The sequence below is a fragment of the Argopecten irradians genome, chromosome 5 (genome assembly GCF_041381155.1).
Source record: "Argopecten irradians isolate NY chromosome 5, Ai_NY, whole genome shotgun sequence".
Classification (NCBI taxonomy): Eukaryota; Metazoa; Mollusca; class Bivalvia; order Pectinida; family Pectinidae; genus Argopecten; species Argopecten irradians.
In genome coordinates this window covers 11,829,619-11,852,316 of record NC_091138.1, presented here as the reverse complement: position 1 = coordinate 11,852,316, position 22,698 = coordinate 11,829,619, and the positions used below count along the sequence as shown (strand labels likewise).

The following is a 22,698-nucleotide window of genomic DNA, read 5'->3' as shown; positions in this document are numbered from 1 at the left end:
TCTGTATGACTTTTTCTTTTATTTTTTTTTCATTGTAATTGCTTAATTGTATAAATAAACATTTCAACTAGTTTTGATGGTTGTCTTAATTTCAATTCCACGTTGATAGAAGAAGTACGTGTAATACTTCAAATCCGAAACTACCAGATACGAAACTAAAGCTAAAAACTCTGTATCTAATTTTATAACGCATGAGGAAATCCCGTAGAGATGTTGCAAGGTTGCGCTACCATGGTCAGATGTTCACAATCAAGTTTATCCGAATTTTGAACTCATACACACATGTAAGTCTGCAGTTTCTTTTACGTATACAAGATAACAAAACAAGAAGCAACAGGTACATGTATAGCACATCTTCAGAGCCAAGATTTATAACAAACTGTCCCCTATCTGCCTATCCCAAGGATAACGTGTTATTTAGCCTACTGTAACTGTATAAGATGATAGAGAGCCCGAGATACTCTGGCCCTGACACCAGACTTGGACATGATGACAGATAGATGACTGGTTTAGGACCAGAGCGCAGTGCTACGGCCCCAGTGCTATATCAAAACGTGAAATAAGCCGACAACGTTTGGTATCGGGCCAGGTCATCTCCGATTGAGCTACTTACAAAATATTACCACCGAGAATCGCCACTTACCTTGGTCTTTTCAACAAATGAATAATTTACCTACTCATATCCATCCATTTCATCACGCATGCACGTTCAACCGTGTCAACACAGTAGTTTCTTTTCCGCAACTTTAAATTTCCCTCTTCGTCGTCGCCATTATCTTGTAGTATGCAAATCATCCCTTTAATCTTGACGGATTGCTATATTTGGGTAGATATGATATTCATTTGTTGAATAGACTAAGGTTAGTGCAGGTGCTTCTCGGTCGTCAGTCTGAATCAGAGATGACCTGGCCCAATACCAAACGGTGTCAGCTTATTCCACGTTTTGATATAGCACTGCGCTCTGGCCCTAAACCAGATATCTATCTGTTTATTCTGTCATAATGTCTTAAGTCTGGTGTCAGGGCCAGAGTATCTCGGGCTACTGTATGATTAGTTGGGATTTAGATAAAATGTTGACGTACAACGGTACAAGTACAGACGACGGGCACAGCTCACTGGCTTTTTGGGCTAGGTGATCTAAAAACACACGTACAACACAAATATCAAAACGCAAGTTCGATCACAGATATACATATATATACACAGTATAAATTATATTTATACACTAACCAGAAACATATCTACATGTACATGGATATATGGTTCTGCACTAACTAATATGGGACAAAGAAGTAAATCAAATCATGTGGACAAAAATATGTCAAATTTTCCAGGCGGTCTGCCCCTTTATCAAGACATAGAACGAACATGATTACATAATATGATACAAACAGTTATTATGAGTTATATGGGACAATGAAAATAGACAAATATTTAGCAGTGGAGCGCAATTATCCCTTCGGCAAGTGGCAGCCGAAGGCCAGGCCCCGATTTCTCGAATCAAACTAAGTCAAAAACTGACTTAAAGGATTTGTGCAGCCAAAATTTTTTTTGATAATACGTCAGGATATTGCTTTGGATGAATGAAAAATTAAGTCCCACCCAACGAATCGACTAGCTTTTAGCGCTATCGGTCGGTTTTGGTCGTGATTTACGGGTAGTGTCGACTACGGTTCAGAGACAATGAGTTAGGTGGTCACGTGGTCTTGTGATGTCAGAGTAGTCCGCGGCTACACAAGGTAAGCCTAGTACTATACATGTATACAGCATATATACGTATACGTTAGATCTACAATTTGAGTTTTTCGAGTAAATGGTTATTCTAGCTTTATGATGTAGATATTTTCAGTTTCAAAACATTCCATTTACACCATTTCAAAAATTCAAACAAGCATATATCTAACTTTAGATTAGATAATCAGTCCAATTTAATAGCAATATCAAAATGATGTTCGGATCAGTCTGGACTGAGATTTAGATAACATATGATATAAATTTCTGTATAATAAAAAATAGTATAATGTAACACTATCTTTTTACGAGTAAAATTTAGCATGAATATATCTAGAATCCGTGTTTTTATTTCAAACTTCTGCTATAACGATGCAAACACGGCACAGTTTTTGAGTAAAAATGAAATGTGGACAGATATCAGTTATGTGATATTGGAGTAAAAGTACCGGTATCAAACTTATACCGAAAATAATATCTATATCTATATTGTTGCCTTTGAAACTTTATCCATAACGTTTACTAAAAAGCAGAAATACATCAATGATATTTATGATATATATTCCTAAATTACAGTTTAAGTGTAGATTTAAATTCATTATTTCAAAATTATACTAAATCCTTAAAATAGTATATTCATTGTCGACCGTTTTTTATATCATACCGAGATTTAATAGTTTGATATATGATAATTTATCGTATAATCCAAATAAGTAACAACATAAAGTGTTCAAATGGAAATTGAAATTACTTGCATACAGGCATTATAAATAGATATAATATCAGATAATATCTTGTACCTTTTTAAAAATATACTAAGTGATATTTAAATAAGTATATTTACTGTGGTAATGTTGTAACCCTTTTTGTATGACTATACATGTACAGTTAGATCCGAAACGGTGAAAATACAGCCTTAGAATTTTTACTAATACCTTAGAAATTACGGAAGATTGCTATATGCCACGATTCCGTAATTACAGTACTAGACTGGAATAATTTTTAAGGTTAAACCTTTAGTTGAAATAGTTCTTAGAACCATTTTGTTTCTGAATAAGTCAACTTCCATTATTGTTTTACCTGTGTACGACATATATATATGTATGTATGTAATATATATTCCTAGGTATGATCAGGTATATTTTATTTCCATTTGCTTTTACATCTTCATTTTAAAAATGAAGGTGATAATAAAAAACCTAGAGCATAGATGTACAGGGTTTCCATAATTCAAATCACAATCCAATTAACGGATGTCTTAACCTGATTGACAGAAAGACAAAAGCAAATACCTGATAAAGTCCACCGAATAGTAAATTGCCCGCGGCCAGGTAATTACAGGTGAGTTCGATGAATGGCGTTGTGTACAGGTAAATAACATCCTGGTCCTGGTATTACATAACCATCAAACCAAAGACATGGCTAATTATATATCTATATCGGTGTATCTATTCGTATATCGATTAAAAATTGAACGCGACCGTACTGTCTTAAAAAAAATAGTTTGGTTTGCTTAATATTTCAATATTTTGATCTTTTATAATATCAAAAATAAATTCTTTCTACCACATGTTGAAACATATTACGGTATCGTAATAAATGTATCGGTTAGAAACACACATCACAATGTTTGTAATGATCAATCATCAGTGTGTACGTATGTCAAGCATCATATCCTCGATGCTTTAATCAAGGATTTCTTTACTTGTTACATAAAATTTCATTTTACAGTCACAAACTTTGCAATTCACAGTGTATCAAAGATACAGACTACAGGAAAATATTATCTAATTAAAGCTTATTCAGTTATTCGTTGCTGAATTCCTCGACACAAAAAAAAATCGAAACTATTATTTCTGTGCAGATTTTCTTTCATAATTACACGAAGATACCTGCTATTAGAGCATAAATTAGAGTATTTGAAACATCGAATTTCACTCTTTTAGTTATTTACATTCGAGCCAAAGTTATTGTACGATTAACTTCACTCAAAAGTCATCATAAAAAATCGTTGATCGGCTTTTCCTGTGACCGTCGATATAAGTGATAGCACATCAGTTATAGTACAGCTATAAGCCACGGACTATTGTGACGTCACACACTTTAGAGCTAGCAAATATGCATAATCGGGTGGTCAGAAAATTTGACCCCGATATCGACGGTTTATGGGTTATTCCGGTCGCGCGCGGTACGGAGAGGTTTCTACACGGTCTAATAAAGCCATTTCCAGCATAAACTGAAATTATCATTTTTGACTGCACAAATCCTTTAAAGGAATAGATTTGTGCAGTCAAAAATGATAATTTCAGTTTATGCTGGAAATGGCTTTATTAGACCGTGTAGAAACCTCTCCGTGCCGCGCACGACAGGAATAACCTGTAAACCGCCGATATCGAGGTCAAATTTTCTGACCACCCGATTATGCATATTTTCTAGCTCTATGTGACGTCATGATAGTCCGTGGCTTATAGCTGTACTATAACTGATGTGCTATCACTTGCATCGACGGTCACAGGAAAAGCCGATCAAAGATTTTTTATGATCACTTTTGAGTGAAGTTAATCGTACAATAACTTTGGCTCGAATATAAATAACTAAAAGAGTGAAATTCGACGTTTCAAGACTCTAATTTATGCTCTAATAGCAGGTATCTTCGTGTAATTATGAAAGAAAATCCACACAGAAATAAAAGTTTCTGATTTTTTGTCAAGGAGTTCAGCAAACGAATAAGCTTTAATTAGATAATATTTTCCTGTAGTCTGTATCTTTGATACATTGTGAATTGCAAAGTTTGTGACTGTTAAATGAAATTTTACGTAACAATTTAAAAAATCCTTGATTAAAGCATCAAGGATATGATGCTTGACATACGTACACACTGATGATTGATCATTACAAACATTGTGTTGTGTGTTGCTAACCGAATAAATCGAGATACATTTGTTGCAATACCGTAAAACGTTTCAACATGTGGTAGAAAGAATTTACTTTTGATATTATAAAAGATCAAATAATTGAGATATTAAGCAAAACAAACTATTTTTTTCAGACCGTGCGGTCGCTTTCAATTTTTAATCGATATACGAGTAGATACACCGATATTATAGATATATAATTAGCCATGCCTTTGGTTTGATGGTTATGTAATACCTTGACCAGGATGTTGTTTACCTGTACACAACGCCATTCATCGAACTCACCTGTAATTACCTGGCCGCGGGCAATTTGCTATTCGGTGGACTATATCGGGTATTTGCTTTGGGTATTTGCTATTGTCTTACTGTCAATCATGTTAGGACATCCGTTAATTGGATTGTGATTTGAATTATGGAAACCCTTTACATCTATGCTCTAGGTTTTTTATTGTCACCTTCATTTTTCACCTTCAATCATGTGTAGCTGCGGACTACTCTGACATCACAAGACCACGTGACCACCTAGCTCATTATCTCTGAACCGTAGTCGACACTACCCGTAAATTACGACCAAAACCAACCGAGAGCGCTAAAAGCTAGGCGATTCGTTGGGTGGGACTTAATTTTTCATTCATCCAAAGCAATATCCTGACGTATTATCAAAAAAAAATTTTGGCTGCACAAATCCTTTAAGTCAAAATTTTTCATATAAGTTACATAAGGAGAAAAACTTAAGTCTGCACTTACTGGTAAGTTTTGAGAAATCGGGGCCAGATCTACCAACATATAAAAGGGTGGTAGTATAATAAAGGTACAAATTGAGGACAACAATAGAACAAACAGTAGACAACAGAATGGAAAAAGCTGGATCACAGAAAAATGGGAACTAGTTTGTGATGTAGATATTATACTAATACTTACAACGTGTACATTTTGTACTGTGACAACTTTCTATTGATGATATAAGTTTATGTGTTTAATGATATTTTATTTCAGATGTATACTGTTGATACAGTGAAATGAATCTTGGAAATGTCCTTAGGATACCTGGGAAATTGCCACAATTCTGCTGCATGCGTACAGCACAATGCGTTCGCAAATTACTTTCAACACGTAAGAATTACTATAAAATATCACTTTTCCTTGAAATATTTGATATAATACATGTACTATATATATATATACCAAATTCTGATAACATACATGAACATTTTGCATAATTTTTTGTTACCAAAGTGTTTCAGATTCCTAAAATAGACATTTAAGAACCATTCAAGTAATGTGATAACAATGGTTTTAGATTCAGAAACCTGATATTGGCTGTGTAACAATTTTATTGGACACTTTATCAATTGATACAGTTATTTGCATATAACATGTATGTTTCATATATTATTTCACAATGTCTTTAAAATTGATTCTATCATCAATTAATGAAAAATATTTTGATAATTTAAATACATTATAATTATTTCTCTTTATTTTCATTTTCAGTAGTCAATGAAGCTTTGCCCACATCAGCAGAGTCACAAAATATTGGAGAAGTTTACAAAAATGTCATGAGAAAAGTACCACAACCAGGTGAAAAAAAGAATCTAAATAAACTTTTACAGGGAAGAGATGAATTGTAAAACATACATGATTCTATTTTTCATTTAATGTACAAAAATACTAAAGGAGCAAGAATTATATATACAAAAATGTACAAAAAGTAAAACTCAGTGACCTTCCTCTTGTATTTTTACCATGTCTTAATATAATTTGACAGCTTTTCAGGAACATAAATTTACATATATTTATATACTCGTGTATAATTACATGTGTACATGTAAGTGCTTGTTTATATATTCTTAGTAAATAATATAGCCTGGATTCTCATAAAGAAACAAATCTTCTTCCCTAAATTAGAAAACAATGCATCCAAATAGACTTTTATTAACTCTTTTTTAAAATGAACATGTATCTACAGATTTATTATGCTGTTTTGATATTGAGGTATACATGTAATTCTTTCTTTTTTGCAGTTGTGATCGTAACAACTTCTGAATTTGATATTCTGAACAATAGATGGCTGAAGAGAGGGGTAACGTGTACATCATTTAACAGTGTATCATTCGACCCAGCTGTTGTATCCATTTGTTTAAAACAACCAAGGTAAATTAACTAAATCCACAAAGTACAATTAGTCTTGTTGACCTTTGAAGAACTGTACTGGGAAATTAATTAACCACAAACAAAAGTTATTTATTTGTTTAATAATTATAAAAAAATGATTCAGATTTAATTAGTTAATTATAAATGAAAAAAAGATGTTCAGAATTATATCACACTTTTCCTTGAAATACTGGTTCATACATGTATATATATATATATGCCTTTTATAGTCGAATGCACGACCTCTTATTGAGAACTCAACATTTTGCTGTCCATGTTCTTGCCAAAGACCAGGTAAGTACAGAAATATTTTTTATATACAATATATTACCAAAGTAGCAAGTAGATAAAATTTACCTACTTTATTCATTACAAAGCTTCGATCTGTAACAGGATAGATAATATAAGACTCTTTCATATATGGATATGAAGGATAGGGATATTCTACCCGAGGGTCACAAAATGTAGTAAAACCCGAGGCTTGCCAAGGGTTTTTCAGCATTCTGTGATCCCGAGGGTAGAATATCCGTATCCTTCATATCCACTTGTGGAAGAGTATTTTTCTTTCATACCTTGACGTTTTATTGCAATTTTACAACTATAATATCCCGCCATTTTGAAATAAATTCGAAGAAATCCACGACTAGAAGTCAATTTTCCATACATGAAAAATAACATGATATTTTCAACATAAATTCCGTTGTTTGCAACTCTTATAGTAAAACCAGTCATATTTGTGGGAAAAAAATGTTAGAATTTTACCGAGGAAATAGATATTTTGTTGACGCCGTGACGTCACAAGGCTTTATTGCATGGGTAGCCATGCAATACAGCCTCAGGCGACATGAGTGTATTGCCCTGGACCAGCCAGTATTACACGTGTAGGTATGAAAGAAATTACAGTATAAGTCACCTTTTAAGTTGAATTTCCATATACGGGTATGCAATTACTACAAATGAAACACATGTCAAGCAATAATTAGTAAAAGAAAATACATGTAGCTACAAAACAGAAACAGTTACTTCTTTTATCTATTGCATGAAATTGTATTTCATCATTGCATATTACAGAGTTGCCTCCATTGTTACCATAAGTCTGTCAACATGTTAATTATGTATTATCTGTCTGTTCAGGTGAAGTATGGTGTACACTTTTCTGAGCCAGTCAATGACAATACATGTCAGTTCACCAGTGTACCCCACCAGATAGGGGAGCAGGTAAGATTTGTAAATTAATTTCTTAAACATGTCTGTCAAATATAGTAATACCTGTACTGAGTGAGAGATTTTGGCTTGTTAGCACAAGGCATGCCATGTGCTGATCAGCCATAATCTTTTGTGAGGGCTGCTTTTAATAAATACTGTTGACTACTCACTTGTCTGTTACAGGGCCTACCCCTGATATCCGGATGTTCAGCGGTATTAGAGTGTACGGCTAAGTCTGTCCATACAGTTGGGGACCATCATGTGTGGTTTGGAGATGTATGTAGTGCTGTACTAAACCATAACACACCTGACCCACTCCTTTACTTTATCAGGTATGGCATAAATGTTATAGAATAAATATACAACTTTTAGGTCATCTGATCCTACAGACGTCCTTTAGTCATCATGCTCCATCTGTAATTGCCAGCCATCCACCTTTCGTCATCTGTTGTTTATAAAGTTTTCATTCAAATGACTCCTTCTCCATAACAGGAATGCCTTGAAATCTAGACCTGATATTAATTCTGCTTATAGCATGCTGGGTCAAAGGGCTACGCAGTTTGTTGAAATATGTGACCATGGCCTTCATGCAATGTACAGGGCAGGGGTCAAATATGATGAAATATTGCAGCGCCGTTACAACAAGTGTTCCTGTTTACTCCTGGGAGTAGTCATACTGTAGCGTAACGTATTGTATCTACCAACGTTCCAATGGATAAAACTTTTCATTAGCTCACCTGGTCCAAAGGACCGAGGTGAGCTTATGGGATACCGCAGCATCCGGCGTCCGGCGTCAGTCAACAATCGACTTCTTCTCCATAACCGCTGGTCGGATTGCAACAAAATTTGACTGGTAGCATCCTTATGGGTTACTAACTGAAAATTGTACAAATGATGGGGCTGATCCCCCGGGGTCCTGAGGGGCGGGGTCAAAAGGGGTCAATTTGGCTATTTCCATATAAACGACTTCTTCTATGAAACCAAGCATGGGATAGCACCCATAATGCAATGGTAGCATCCTTATAGGGTGGGGATTCAAAATTGTACAAATGATGGGGCTTTCCTCCCGGGGGCCTGAGGGGCAGGGTCAAAAGGGGCCAATTTAGCTATTTCCATATAAACGACTTCTTTCTCTGAAACTAAGCATGGTATAGCACCCATAATGCAATGGTAGCATCCTTATAGGGTGAGGATTCAAAATTGTACAAATGATAGGGCTGACCCCCCCTCCCAGGGTGCTTAGGGGCGGGGTCAAAAGGGGTCAATTTGGCTTTTTCCATATAAATGACTTCTTCTCTGCAACTAAGCGTGGTATAGCACCCATAATGCAATGGTAGCATCCTTATAGGGTGGGGATTCCAAATTGTGCAAATGATGGGGCTGACCCCCCGGGGGCCTGAGGGGCGGGGTCAAAAGGGGCCAATTTGGCTATTTCCATATAAACGACTTCTTCTCTGAAATTAAGCATGGTATAGCACCCATAATACAATGGTAGCATCCTTATAGTGTGGGGATTCAAAATTGTGCTGACCCCTGGGGCCTGAGGGGTGGGGTCAAAAGTGGCCAATATCCATATAAATAACTTTTTCTCTGCAACTTAACATGGGATTACGCTCATAATGCAATGGTTTCATCCTTATAGGGTTTGGATTCAAAATTTTGCAAATGATGGGGCTGACCCCCCTGGGGCCTGAAGGGTGGGGTCAAAAGGGGTTAATTTAGCTATTTCCATATAAACGACTTCTTCTCTGCAACTAAGAATGGAAGAGCACTTATAATGCAATGGTAGCATCCTTATAGGGTTGGGATTTGAAATTGTACAAGGCCCCGGGGCCTTAGACGGCAATAGATGCGAGGTCAAAAAGGTCAATTAGGCTACTACTTTCATATAAATTACTTTGTCTCTGAACCTATGTATTAAATAGCATATTTGTATGGTATCAATAGCATCATTGTATGGTTGTGATTCAAAATTAAACTTTTGGAGTCAATTTTGCTTATTTTTCTTATTGTCAGAGTCTTGTGATAATTACTAACAAAAAACCAGGTGAGCGATACAGGCCCTCTGGGCCTCTTGTTGTGTTTATTAATGTGTTGGGTTTAGATCTATTGTATCCATTCTAATGTTACATGTAATGTCACCGCCGAATCTAACGTTAGCTACTGTTGTACCTTCTGACTGACTTTTCCGCTGCAAGGTCCGTTTGGTGTGGAAAAACAAATCAGGTACGGCTGACAATAGATTATGTCTTATCAGAATATATTCCGATCCAACACGGTTTTGATACATACCTGGATGTTACATGTAGTAGGGGATGTTATTCTAGTTGTAGACTTTGAGTTTGAATGCATTGCCTAAATATTTATAATTTAATTTGATTCATATTCGAGGTAATGTTCTCGGACGTTTGCGCATGCGCGGCGGTAGTTTACAAAATGGAGGTTGATTTTAGCCAAGAAATTGTCGACACTAGATTCAAATGCATCTCTCTAATTAAATACTGGTGACAAAGTTAAAAAAAAATCTACGCCTACAGCTGGAATACCATCCCCTACTAACATCCAGGTATGTGTCAAAGCCGTGTTTTATCGGAATATATTATGGTCGGTTGTACATTGTACCCGATTTGGTTTCACACACCTTGTGGTAAAGTTATAATTAGTCAGAAGCAGGTGATTTCTTTTCCGTACAATTTTTGACTGACTTTTCCCCGACAACAGTAGCTCTTTCCATATGTACTTCACTGATTAGCACTGATTCAGAGTCTAAACATGAGGTAATTAAATATATTTGTGTAACCTTTTTACGTTATGAAGCTAATCGACGACAGACATTTCCAACTGTTTTAGCTCCGCCCCTACATTGAAGCAACAGCCAATGAGAGCCGTGCTTACACAGCTTATTGAATGTCGTTTGCAAACTGACTAGCTACCATGCAACCTGACTAGCTACCAATCAAGCGAACCACCTACTAGACTGGCCGTCACATGTACGCTTATTGTAACGGCGATGTAAAAATGACTACTTATTGATAACTAAGATGCTTATAGGGACCGCATATTGGGCCTGAAGCAAGTTTGGATTAAGGGCTACTATGTTTGTTCATATGCTTGTCTTTGACATTCTATCCAGTTCATAAGGGTCAATAACTAAGAGGCTCTGATTTCTCGAAACGAAAGTGCAGACTTAGTCAAAACTTAAGTTTTTCTCCTTAAGTAACTTATATGAAAACTTTAGACTTAAGTCGGTTTTGGACTTAAGTTTGTTTCGAGAAATCGGGGCCAGATATTGTCAGGGCCGGTAGCCTCCTACGATGAAGGGTTTTACTGTAAAAATCTTCAATCATCTTATTTATTAGAATTTAGTGAAAAGCCTATAGTGCGATATTGGGCCTGTGACATACTGGATGAAGCACTTCAAAGTTTATACCCATCCATTGTCAAAGTCACAGTGGTGAAACATATCGGAAACGTTGTCATAATGGTGATTATTCTCAAGTGCCATAACTCATTTTATGTATCTTTGCCTTTAGATCGTTTAGATCTGTTGGAGACGAGATATTTCTAAAGGCGTTTGAGGATGCTACATTACCATACGAGGACTGGACCCATGAGGCACATCTTAGAATGGCGTGGAATTACATCACTGAATTAGGAAAAGATGGAGCCACCCCTCATATAATGTAAGGATAGAAATCATGCACTTAATCAAGATTAATATTTAAGTTTGAAATAATAATATATGGATATTAAATAAAAATACAAATGTAATATTTTAAAATTTTCACAGCTAATGAACTTTTCAAATATCAAAGCATTAACAAATTTATCAAAGTTCTGTTGTAAAAAGTTTAACTCTATGTTGCATTTGTTGAATGTTGTAAATGGTTTTCTTTAAACAAATTGTATTTTGTAAAGAGACTAAAAAAGTTTGTAAAAAATCACCTGATTTAAAGAAATATTTTTACAACTTTTAGAATTGTGCTTTTAATACAAATATATGTCAAAAATGTTTCTTTTAAACGAAAAGTGTTAAAATTTATTATCTTAATTTTTAAGTCTGAATTAAGATACAGCAAGTAATGCTTTGAATTTAGATACAGCAAGTAATGCTTTGAATTTAGATACAGCAAGTAATGATTTGAATTTAGATACAGCAAGTATGCTTTATCATGGAAGTTTTTGAATCATTTGAAGCCTGATTATCATTAGATTATCTCCCTTAGGCCATATGTTACAATGCATTAATATGAAGTTTGCGTAGATCATACATCTATAGTTATATGGTAAAAACTTGTTATTTGTTTCAGAGAAGGTATCAAGAATTTTAACGAACAAAATAAGGACAAGGTAAGTTTTAAACATGAATTATGTTTCATCTGTATCTCAATACGTTTCAAATCAAATAAACAGGCACAACATTTTTATAAGAGTTAACAAACATTTATGAAATCATATGGAAGTCTATAAATATTTACTGGTGCAAATGTGTTCAACAAATGTTTGTCATGGTATTCTGATGTTGCAGGTTAAATTTGGGTACCATGAAACCATCACCAGATTTTATATATCTGTGGTAACAGATGCCATACAAAGAAGTGATGAAGATCAACACTTTGAAAACTTTATATCGTCGCATACTTACCTTCTCGACAGGAATCTTCCCTCACAGTTTTACTCAAAGGACAGGTTATTTTGTTCCGAGGCAAGACAATCGTAAGTGTATTACAAATAGGCCTACATGTATTTGTATGTATGGCTTTAATGTCAGATCTGATTTGTGCATTATATAAATTGCCCTCCAACCTAAACTATAGCCATTTGTTGCAAGCCAAATAACACACTGGTCCGAGTTATGCCTTGCACACTGTGTAAGGGTTGTAGAAGACCCCCCACCCTCCCATAATAGTTATTTGATGCTGCTTATCCAAAGACTAACACAGGTTTTCTATTTTATAGTTAAAAAAAACATACATTCACCTCTATATGGCCCAGTTTAATACACATAGAGATGCATGTCTATGTAACTATAAAATCAAAAGCCTATGGTAACGAGGAGAGAGCGTCTTAAATGTCAATAGTGATAGTTGCACACAATGTCAATGTGCTAATTATTTCATTCTATTTCAGGTTTGTTTCGCCAGATATAAGACCGCTGCCTTGCTGACATACTGAAGCCAATAGGAAAGCCCTGTGATATTACTTTTTTTAGAATTTGGTATAAAAATTTTACTTAATCACCTTGTGATTATTTTACAAATTTCAATAACATTTTACCTCAAATATCGGCTACTGACAACGGATTATTCCATTGGAGCTTATATATTGGAATTTCAACACAATGAACAATATTGCTGGACATGTCGATTAAAAGGAACAAAAATTACCGTATTCGACCCAATAAGCGCCCCTCCCCCTTTTTGAGACCTCGATTTCAATTGTCCACACATAAATAAAGACCAAAACTACCAAGATTTGCAATAATTTCGCCTTATTAGCACCTTTTCATTTTTCTTTTTTAAACGCCCTGGGTGCTTATTGGGTCGAAAAAGGACGGTACCCATAAAGTTGATGTCAATCCGAGTGCATTTTACTTATTGCAATTTCTCTATTAAATGTAATAGTGTTACTATATGTTTACATTAAAAGTTTGATGTTCGCTTTTTAAAAATGATTACAGTAAAACCCCTTTAACTCGAACCCGGATTCCTCGAATACCCCCTATTCGTCGAACTGGTCATACGGTCCCGACCGTCTCACTATATAATCTATGTAACAAAACCCTGGATAGCCCGAACAGCTATTCGTCGAATACCCATTATTCCTCGAACAGCAATATGTCCCCGTTTCATCAAATACATAGTATTTACCCATGCATTTGTCGAACAGGTGTTCGGCCCTCGAGGTATTTTTTTTCCTATGTCACACCTGACTGCGCTGACTGACATGGATAGTTGCTCACAATTTTGTGTTTATACAGTTGGCGTGTCAAGTTAAGGGATTAACGGTGTCATTATTACCTACCTACACGATCGCATGTCGTTGTTTGAATATTTCAGAAAAGGCATGAAGTTATTGATATTTTTCTTGTAATAATCTTCAGTGTAAATGCGAAAATACGGAAGTTGTTGATCCGTGTTATTAGAAAGTACGCATTGTGAAATGACAAAAGAGGCGGAAGATATTGCCGACGTCCGCCTAACCATTAAAGTTTATTTTTTTAAATTTCTTTGTTGGTTTCATTCAACAGGCTAACAACAATGTTATTCATCGCAAGATGTAAACGATATATGCAAAGTACATTTTGTAACACGTGCATGTAACCCAACGTTTTTTCATGTCCGTAAATATGCTGGTTCATAACTTTATTGTGAGTATGTTTTTTGTAAATGTTTTAAATTATACACTCCTTGTTGACCAATATGGATTGTACATTGACCTAGATGACGATCGCTCACTCTGCTGTGAATGACATTTGATTTAAGGCCTTCTCCAAATTCCAAAATGCTGAATGATAGGGTAATTAATTTAAAATGTCATTGCCGTGCATTATTTTTCATAGTTCGAGACCGGACATTTCGACTGTCGATTGTGACCAACCTCGGATGAGTCGAATACCCCGTATTCCTCGAACTATTGACCTGGTCCCCTGCTGTTCGAGTTATAGGGGTTTTACTGTATTAGCATTACAACTATGTGTGCTTGTTATAGTGAAGATTGATTAAAATCTGATGAAATATGAATAAATGTCAGTTATTCTTACAACTCCTTTATAATTTATTCCAAAGTAACTCCTAGCATGCTACTTATTAAATATTCCCTACCATAGACAACAAATGACTTTACATAGATATTTACCACTGCAAACTAAATTCTTCTCAATTTGGCATCATACTTGCAAAATTTAACATGCAGTTGGCTTTAATGCCCAGCAAGGTCGCACACTTTGAACGCTTGTGCGAATATCATTAATCTTATCTATTATTGAAATGGTTTCAGTATTGTAGGTTTTAGAAAGTGAAGCAGCTATCCTGTCATCAAACATTCCTTGCATTTCCCCAATTTCATAGATTGAACAACACTACATCTGGAGTAACTTTCTGACAATACTTCAGATATCCATCAACCATTGCCTCAAGAATCACATAAGAGTCCCGAGGCGATGTTACCCCAAACTCTACAGTACACATGTCAGATGTAGTCTTGATTTCAGTGGAATTTGCAGAGTGCTTAAAATATACATTGGAAGTGAAGAACATGGAGAGTAAAGACCACCAGAACATAACCCCTATGTGTGTTGTTCTATCCTCATGTTTACCCAAAAATGAACCAAAGGATATAGACGATGGACACTATCGCACCATGAAAATCCTTGACGAAATGATTGAAAAGACAATAAAAAGATCAAGCTATTGATGGGTTTATTAGAGAAGAAAATCTAGAGTTAATCCTCATCTTCGTCTCCTCCTCCACCACTGCCCTTCTTCATGTTCTTCCTCTTTACACGTCCTACAAAACAATGGATCAGAGTTACACATATAATCTTGTAACCTGTCCTTAACACAACAACCAGAAGATTTCAATTCGTATATATTTAAGAACCTACCAATTTATACCAATAACAGTATTTTAATTTTTTTTTAGAAACAGTTGCCAGATTTATAAGAAATAAATTATACAATGAATTTCCCACAAAATTCTAAATGTAAATGTAGTAAATCAAAGTTAACAAGTATTGGACCGTTTCTTACCTGGGCGTCCACCTCCATATGGTGACCTAAGGGAGAAGTCAATGTGCTTCTGGGAGTCCAAGCGGACCATGTAGGATGGGATGTTTACTACTTGTTTCCTTACTCTACAAACAGAAATACGAGCATAAAGCCAAATAAAAAGATATTCTTGTTTCCAGTAACACCCTTTAAAAATGAAGGGTCTGTAGGTAGGGATTTTTTTCCCCTCTTCATACCAGTTTCCTGCAGTGAAAAACTGAAGTTGACTTTATAAAAAGTTTTTGAGTAGGCACCGATTTTATAGGGTCGGTCGGGTTATCGGAAACAAATATTTTTTTGAATGGCTTAACCACAATTTTTAATTCATGAATTTATGTTCTAATAGACATCATGAAGAACACAAAATTTTGCATGTAAACAAATTACAAATTCTGAAATAACTGCTCATAAATGTTCTATTGATACAATATTACATTAGTTGTATAAATTTGGCATCAAAATAATTTTGAAATGTTCACAGGAATAGAAATTTGATAAAATAAACATGACCTGATTTATTTACTATTGTAGAAAATCAGCATACCTCTTCAAATATATACTCGATAGGTACTATAACAGACATAAGGAAAAAACCTCATTGGTCTGTCAGAATATTAGAATTCAACCTCTCGAGAAGACGTACCACAGTAAATGTGGAAGTGGCCTTCTGTCGTCGAGATCAAGGTCACTGCCAGCTGATCACGAAAGACATGAAGCAACGGTGTGCATCAGTGGCCTATCGGAGTGGAAGAAGGTCACTTCCTAAATCAACTTATGTGGCAGCTAAAGTTTAAATAAGTCCAATATTTTAATGAGACAACACATTTAAGTAATACTACCACATAAAAAGATCTTTTTTAAGTATCAATTTTACCTGACTTGGCCTTTAGTAGGTAATGGAAAACACTAATTTGCGTATTATAGGCAAACTAGAGTATTTACCTTATATCCTAATTGGAGTATGGATTTGTTGCTAAAAATTGATAAAAATGCTTTAAAATGAACTTTCCCTAAACATTTTCACAAATCGCATTTAATTTGTAAGAAAGTATTGAAAATAGATTTAATACTTTGAGAAAAGTTGCATAGTTTGAACTTTCCAAGTAACAAACACTTCTACTGCACAGATTTCGGTAAATTGTACCAGGGCTCCACAATATCACTTTTTCACAGTTTGAACTTTCCAAGTAACAAACACTTCTACTGCACAGATTTCGGTAAATTGTACCAGGGCTCCACAATATCACTTTTTCACACTTGTCCATTCGGGCAAGTAATTTTACAAGAGATCCCAGAGGGATCTTGGCGCCCACCAAAGATTAATCTATGTCTGACAAATGAAAGAGGGATCTTTTCTCTACTTTTCAAACTTACACTTCTTTTTTTCTGCTTTTCAAACTTTAAACTATCAAAATCCAAGATGGTGGTCGCAAAATGCAATAGGCAGAACTAGGGTCCTAGAGGAACCTACAAATGATATTTGAGAACAATCCCTTCAATACTTTCTGAGAAATAGCGGTAACAAACTTTAACTATCAAAATCCAAGATGGCTACCGGTTGGCCATTTTGTTGACCGATCAGTCCCAAAATGCAATATGCACAACTGGGGTCCTAGGGGAACCTACATATGAAATTTGAGAAAGATCCCTTCAGTGCTTTCTGAGAAATAGCGGTAACAAACTTTAACTATCAAAATCCAAGATGGCTACCTGGCGGCCATCTTGTTGACTGATCAGTCCCAAAATGCAATATGCACAACTGGGGTCCTAGGGAAACCTACATATGAAATTTGAGAAAGATCCCTTCAGTGCTTTCTGAGAAATAGCGGTAACAAACTTTAACTATCAAAATCCAAGATGGCTACCTGGCGGCCATCTTGTTGACTGATCAGTCCCAAAATGCAATATGCACTACTAGGGTCCTAGGGGAACCTACATATGAAATTTGAGAACAGTCCCTTCAATACTTTCTGAGAAATAGCGGTAACAAACTTAAACTATCAAAATCCAAGATGGCCACCGGTCGGCCATCTTGTTGACCGATCAGTCCCAAAATGCAATATGCACAACTGGGGTCCTAGGGGAACCTACATATGAAATTTGAGAAAGATCCCTTCAGTACTTTCTGAGAATTAGCGGTAACAAACTTTAACTATCAAAATCCAAGATGGCGGCTGGTCGGCCATCTTGTTGACCGATCAGTCCCAAAATGCAATATGCACAACTAGGGTCCTACGGGAACCTACATATGAAATTTGAGAAAGATCACTTCAATACTTTATGAGAAATAGCGGTAACAAACTTTAACTATCAAAATCCAAGATGGCTGCCTGGCGGCCATCTTGTTGACCGATCAGTCCCAAAATACAATATGCACAACTAGGGTCCTAGGGGAACCTACATATGAAATTTGAGAAAGATCCCTTCAGTACTTTCTGAGAATTAGCCGTAACAAACTTTAACTATCAAAATCCAAGATGGCGGCTGGTCGGCCATCTTGTTGACCGATCAGTCCCAAAATGCAATATGCACAACTAGGGTCCTAGGGGAACCTACATATGAAATTTGAGAAAGATCCCTTCAGTACTTTCTGAGAAATAGCGGTAACAAACTTTAACTATCAAAATCCAAGATGGCTGCCTGGCGGCCATCTTGTTGACCAATCAGTCCCAAAATACAATATGCACAACTAGGGTCCTAGGGGAACCTACATATGAAATTTGAGAAAGATCCCTTCAGTACTTTTAGAGAAATAGCGGTAACAAGAATTGTTAACGGACGGACGGACGGACGGACGGACGGACGACGGACCACGGACGAAAGGCGATTTGAATAGCCCACCATCTGATGATGGTGGGCTAAAAATCCACTTGTCCGACAACTAAATCCACTTGTCCAAACTTTAACCACTAACTTGCAGAGAAAAAAATGTTTACATAATGTCATGTTACTTACTATTGAAATAAAATGTGTCAGTTACCTTTATTTTTATGTTTTGTTCATTGATTATTGAACTTCAGTTGTGACTTATAACTAAAGTTACAAAAGTAAATGCTGTAGTGCTTTCTTATCAGATATATCAGGTATTTTTCTTTTCCCTTCGAAGCTGAAGCCATATTTTGTTAAAACTCATTCTCCATTATAAACAGTATGTCATTTCAGCGCTTACAATTGAGCGACCCTTACATACAAACGCAACAGTGATCCAGATTTTCTTGATCGGAACACATCTGGCTTTCATTTAAAGTACCAGTAACGTACCTCCAGGTACCATTTGAGTTAAATCGATCTTTTTGAAGTCACATTTTATAAGAAAAATGGCATGAACAACTATTGATTTCTGCAAGAGAGGCGTTTTAAATATTTTTTGGCATTTATGAGAATTAAGTTCCAACTAAAAATCACTTGTCCGAGCCGGCAAGTGTGTATCATGATGTACTAGTCTGACAGATTTATACTGGTACGGACAAGGTTAAAAGTAATTGTCGAGCCCTGTGTACTTAATCTTGGCATCTATTAATGCAATTTTATGAAAAGTATAGCAAAAGCTGAGATTTCAGTGATTTAGGCTATTTTAAGTAACAAATCCTTACTTCAACTGGGCTATGATAGGCTAGTTTGTGTATTATACAAAAGTTGGTGGTTCTCACAATTCCTGTTTGATATAACTAAAGTTATTGTACATCATACTCTTAAATATTTAACAATACCTGATGTGTCTTTGCCTGATCAACACACGGGCATGATGGATGCTCTTGGCAAGTCCGAGCTTGAACACCTGTGTTTGTAGACGACGCTCCAAGAAGTCTTCAAGACGAAGACCCAGCACATAATCGAGCTTCATTTTGGTTTCGTCCAACACACCAATACGAACCAATCTTCTCAGAAGGGCGTTACCTGGTAAAAAGAAATTTGTACGAAAATTCTGTAATTTAAAATTTTAGTCTCAAAATGATAAGTGGACTCGTTCACCCCTGAAAATCTATCACGATCAGTTCTAGCTTGAATTTCAAAAGAGTCCAAACGTCTTTTCATTTCAAAACATTTCATACCTTCGAAGAGTCGTTTGGTATCCTTCTCGTCAAGGGTAAGCAGTTCTCGGGCAGCTTTCCTGATTTTGGTCAAGGTGTACTTTACTCGCCATACTTCACGTTTGTTTCGGAGACCATATTCACCAATAAGTTTCAACTCCTGGTCCAAACGTTCCTTCTCAAAGGGACGTCGGGGAGTGGTGTAGGTCTTACTCGTTACAATTGGCACACGTGGCATGATTGCCTAATCTGAAAAATTTAAAGTCAATTTCAAACATGGAGTCCTTTTGCCATGTTTTTATTTGTTATCGGGGTCTATTCTGTAGTGAATTTTGGGGTATAAACAAAGCCATGTTTTTTTTTCATAATTGAAAAAAGTTTAGCATGCATACCAATATCTCAATATTTCACTTTTGAAATATAACAAATCCCAATTCTGGCAATTCGAAAAGGTATTCCATGTCATGTTTTTTCAGGCTAGAGAATAGGCCCTGGTTACTGTAGTTAATAGTGATATCTATATACTTTAATTTTCAGTAGTAATATAAATACCAAAATATAATTCTTGATAAGAGAGGATTCCTGTTTAGCTTCATGATCAGTAGATGTCAAACTAGTAATCCAGCGGTTCCGAGTTTGACCCCTGGCAGAGGCAGCGATTAAATTGAAATAAAATACTGCAATTTGTTACACCACAGGAGCTGTATATGGGGATATTTGTTTTATATATTTATGCTACATATTATTGACAGAAGGTAAAGATCATGTGGTTACAAAAAGTATTTTATTATATCTCGAAACTCGCTGATAAATCCTGATCTTTGGTTATACAAATATCATTATCTTTCTTAATTTCGTAAGCAAGTCATTCGTAGTTGTATGGCTGCAAACGGAACTTTACGCTAGAACTTTGAGCTTCGTGCTCAGATATTTTATGAATTTTATTTGATGTCATTAAGAGTTTATTTACGACTTAAAAATCCGACCTGCATAATCAAAGTGAAACCAATCAACCATCGATCTCAACCTTTACGTTGCCCGTCAACGGTTCTTTAACTAGGCATTGGAGGAAGCATAAACTACACAAACAGATGGCACCATGCCGTTTCATTAAGGTTCATGTAATGGCTTTAACCAGTGATATTTTGCAAGCCTAAAACGCATTACTGTGCTGCAATTGAACAGAACTAATTTCATAAATTGTTGGTATATACCCTGGCTAACTGTCAGTCTTACTGTTGATAAGCAATTTGTGAAGCTGCTTGTAAATTTCAGTAAAATAAGAGAAAAATGTATATTTCTGGAGAAGACATAGAACTCGTGTGAATTGCATTGATGGAACCAAATAAACATGCTATCGTGTTCAGTAGTGACTATGCCAGGTACTCCAACAGTTTGTTTGGCAAAATCGGACCAGGGAATAGCGCAGGAGCCTATTGTTGTAAATGCAAATGGCTGCTTTAAATGGCGGATCACAAATATAGCATATAAAAAGACATTTTAATTGATACAAGTGCTCTTATATACACTATAAGGTACTCTGAACATGACAAGAAGAATATTTACGAAAAAAATAGTTAAAATGTGGACTTTGAGGCTCTTTCCGGAAATTTGCATTTTTCGCCCCAAACAGATTGTTTGAACTATTTTTTTCGTGAAGAGTCTTCTTGTTATGTTCAGAGTACCTTTTGGTGTATATAAAAACATTTGTATCATTTGAGATGGCTTCTTATATGCGATATTTTCGATCCGCCATTTATAGCAGCCATTTGCATTTTCTACACTAGGCTCCTGCGCTATATGCTGGTCCGATTTTGCCAAACAAACTGTTGGAGTACCTGGCATATTCACAACTGAACACGATGGCATGATTATTTGGTTCCATCAATGCAATTCACACGAGTTCTATGTCTTCTCCAGAACTATACATTTTTCTCATATTTTACTGTATTTTACACGCAGCTCCACAAATTACATATCAACAGTAAGACTGACAGTTAGCCAGGGTATATACCAACAATTAATGAAATTAGTTCTGTTCAATTGCAGCACAGTAATGCGTTTTAGGCTTGCAAAATATCACTGTTTAAAGCCATTACATGAACCTTAAAATTTAAAATCACGGTCATTTCAACAATAAACATATTTCATACGTTGAAAATTACAGAGTTCAATTAAAGTAGACAAAGCCCATGTATTTAGGTTTATAATTATAACGCAGGAAATGTATTTAATTGCCTTTAGGATATGAAATCGCGATCGGTAGCAACTGGAGATTCAAACTAGGAATTAACGTCGCAAAAGTGTGATTTTTGGAAAGACTATCCAGTCTATATATTTCTACATTTCGACACAAACAAAATCATTCGTCTATGACTGATTCTTTTTTTAAAGTAGACGAAGTAGGGAGAATTTATTCGAGAGAGATAGAAACACGTGTTACCAGTATGGCGGCCACATGAAAAAGGAGGAAAGGAGGTCTCAACGTGCTTGTCCTAAATTCTTACGCGATGATTTAATATTTTTTACTTGATCTATTCGATTGCAGATGTTTTGAAAATTTGGCAATGAAATATTTTCTGAATTCAAGGTATGTACTTATTTTAACCAGATACAAATTAACAATGCAAACTTAGTCTCGTGTAAGGCACTATTTTTTGTCCGCCACAGCGGAGAAGGGAGGCTACTCATACTTTTTATTCCGAAGACCGAAAGAATATTGGCAGAATATTGTGCAATACCTCCTGTTCGATAGGAGTTACTTCCCTTCCGTTGATTTAAAAAAGGTGCATGCAGATGGAATATGAATGTTAAATGAAGGATTTATTTATGAGTGAGACTTACTTATAAATCTTTGTTTAAATAAATCAATATCTAAAATATATTAACACA

General features: G+C 35.6%; 2 protein-coding genes across 3 annotated transcripts; one reads left to right on the top strand and one right to left on the bottom strand.

Moving 5' to 3' along the window:
• Positions 1–157: 157 nt before the first annotated feature.
• Positions 158–14,753, top strand: LOC138322867 (uncharacterized). Of its 2 annotated transcripts, none has more exons than XM_069267015.1 (11): positions 158–284; positions 5,643–5,759; positions 6,144–6,227; positions 6,671–6,800; positions 7,031–7,094; positions 7,935–8,018; positions 8,190–8,338; positions 11,540–11,689; positions 12,317–12,356; positions 12,535–12,722; positions 13,137–14,753. In XM_069267015.1, exons 2-11 carry the CDS (start codon positions 5,666–5,668, stop codon positions 13,171–13,173), a joined length of 1,020 nt encoding a protein of 339 aa, XP_069123116.1. In that variant the 5' UTR covers positions 158–284; positions 5,643–5,665; the 3' UTR covers positions 13,174–14,753. The 2 variants fall into 2 exon arrangements, with proteins under 2 accessions (XP_069123116.1, XP_069123115.1); XM_069267014.1 differs by having other exon boundaries at positions 6,141–6,227.
• A 657-nt stretch (positions 14,754–15,410) lies between these two features.
• On the bottom strand, positions 15,411–22,324 carry LOC138322869 (small ribosomal subunit protein uS4). Its single transcript, XM_069267019.1, has 5 exons — positions 22,250–22,324; positions 19,828–20,055; positions 19,486–19,672; positions 15,758–15,861; positions 15,411–15,515 (listed from the first exon to the last, which is right to left on the bottom strand). Exons 2-5 carry the CDS (start codon positions 20,042–20,044, stop codon positions 15,451–15,453), a joined length of 573 nt encoding a protein of 190 aa, XP_069123120.1. The 5' UTR covers positions 20,045–20,055; positions 22,250–22,324; the 3' UTR covers positions 15,411–15,450.
• Positions 22,325–22,698: the final 374 nt, after the last annotated feature.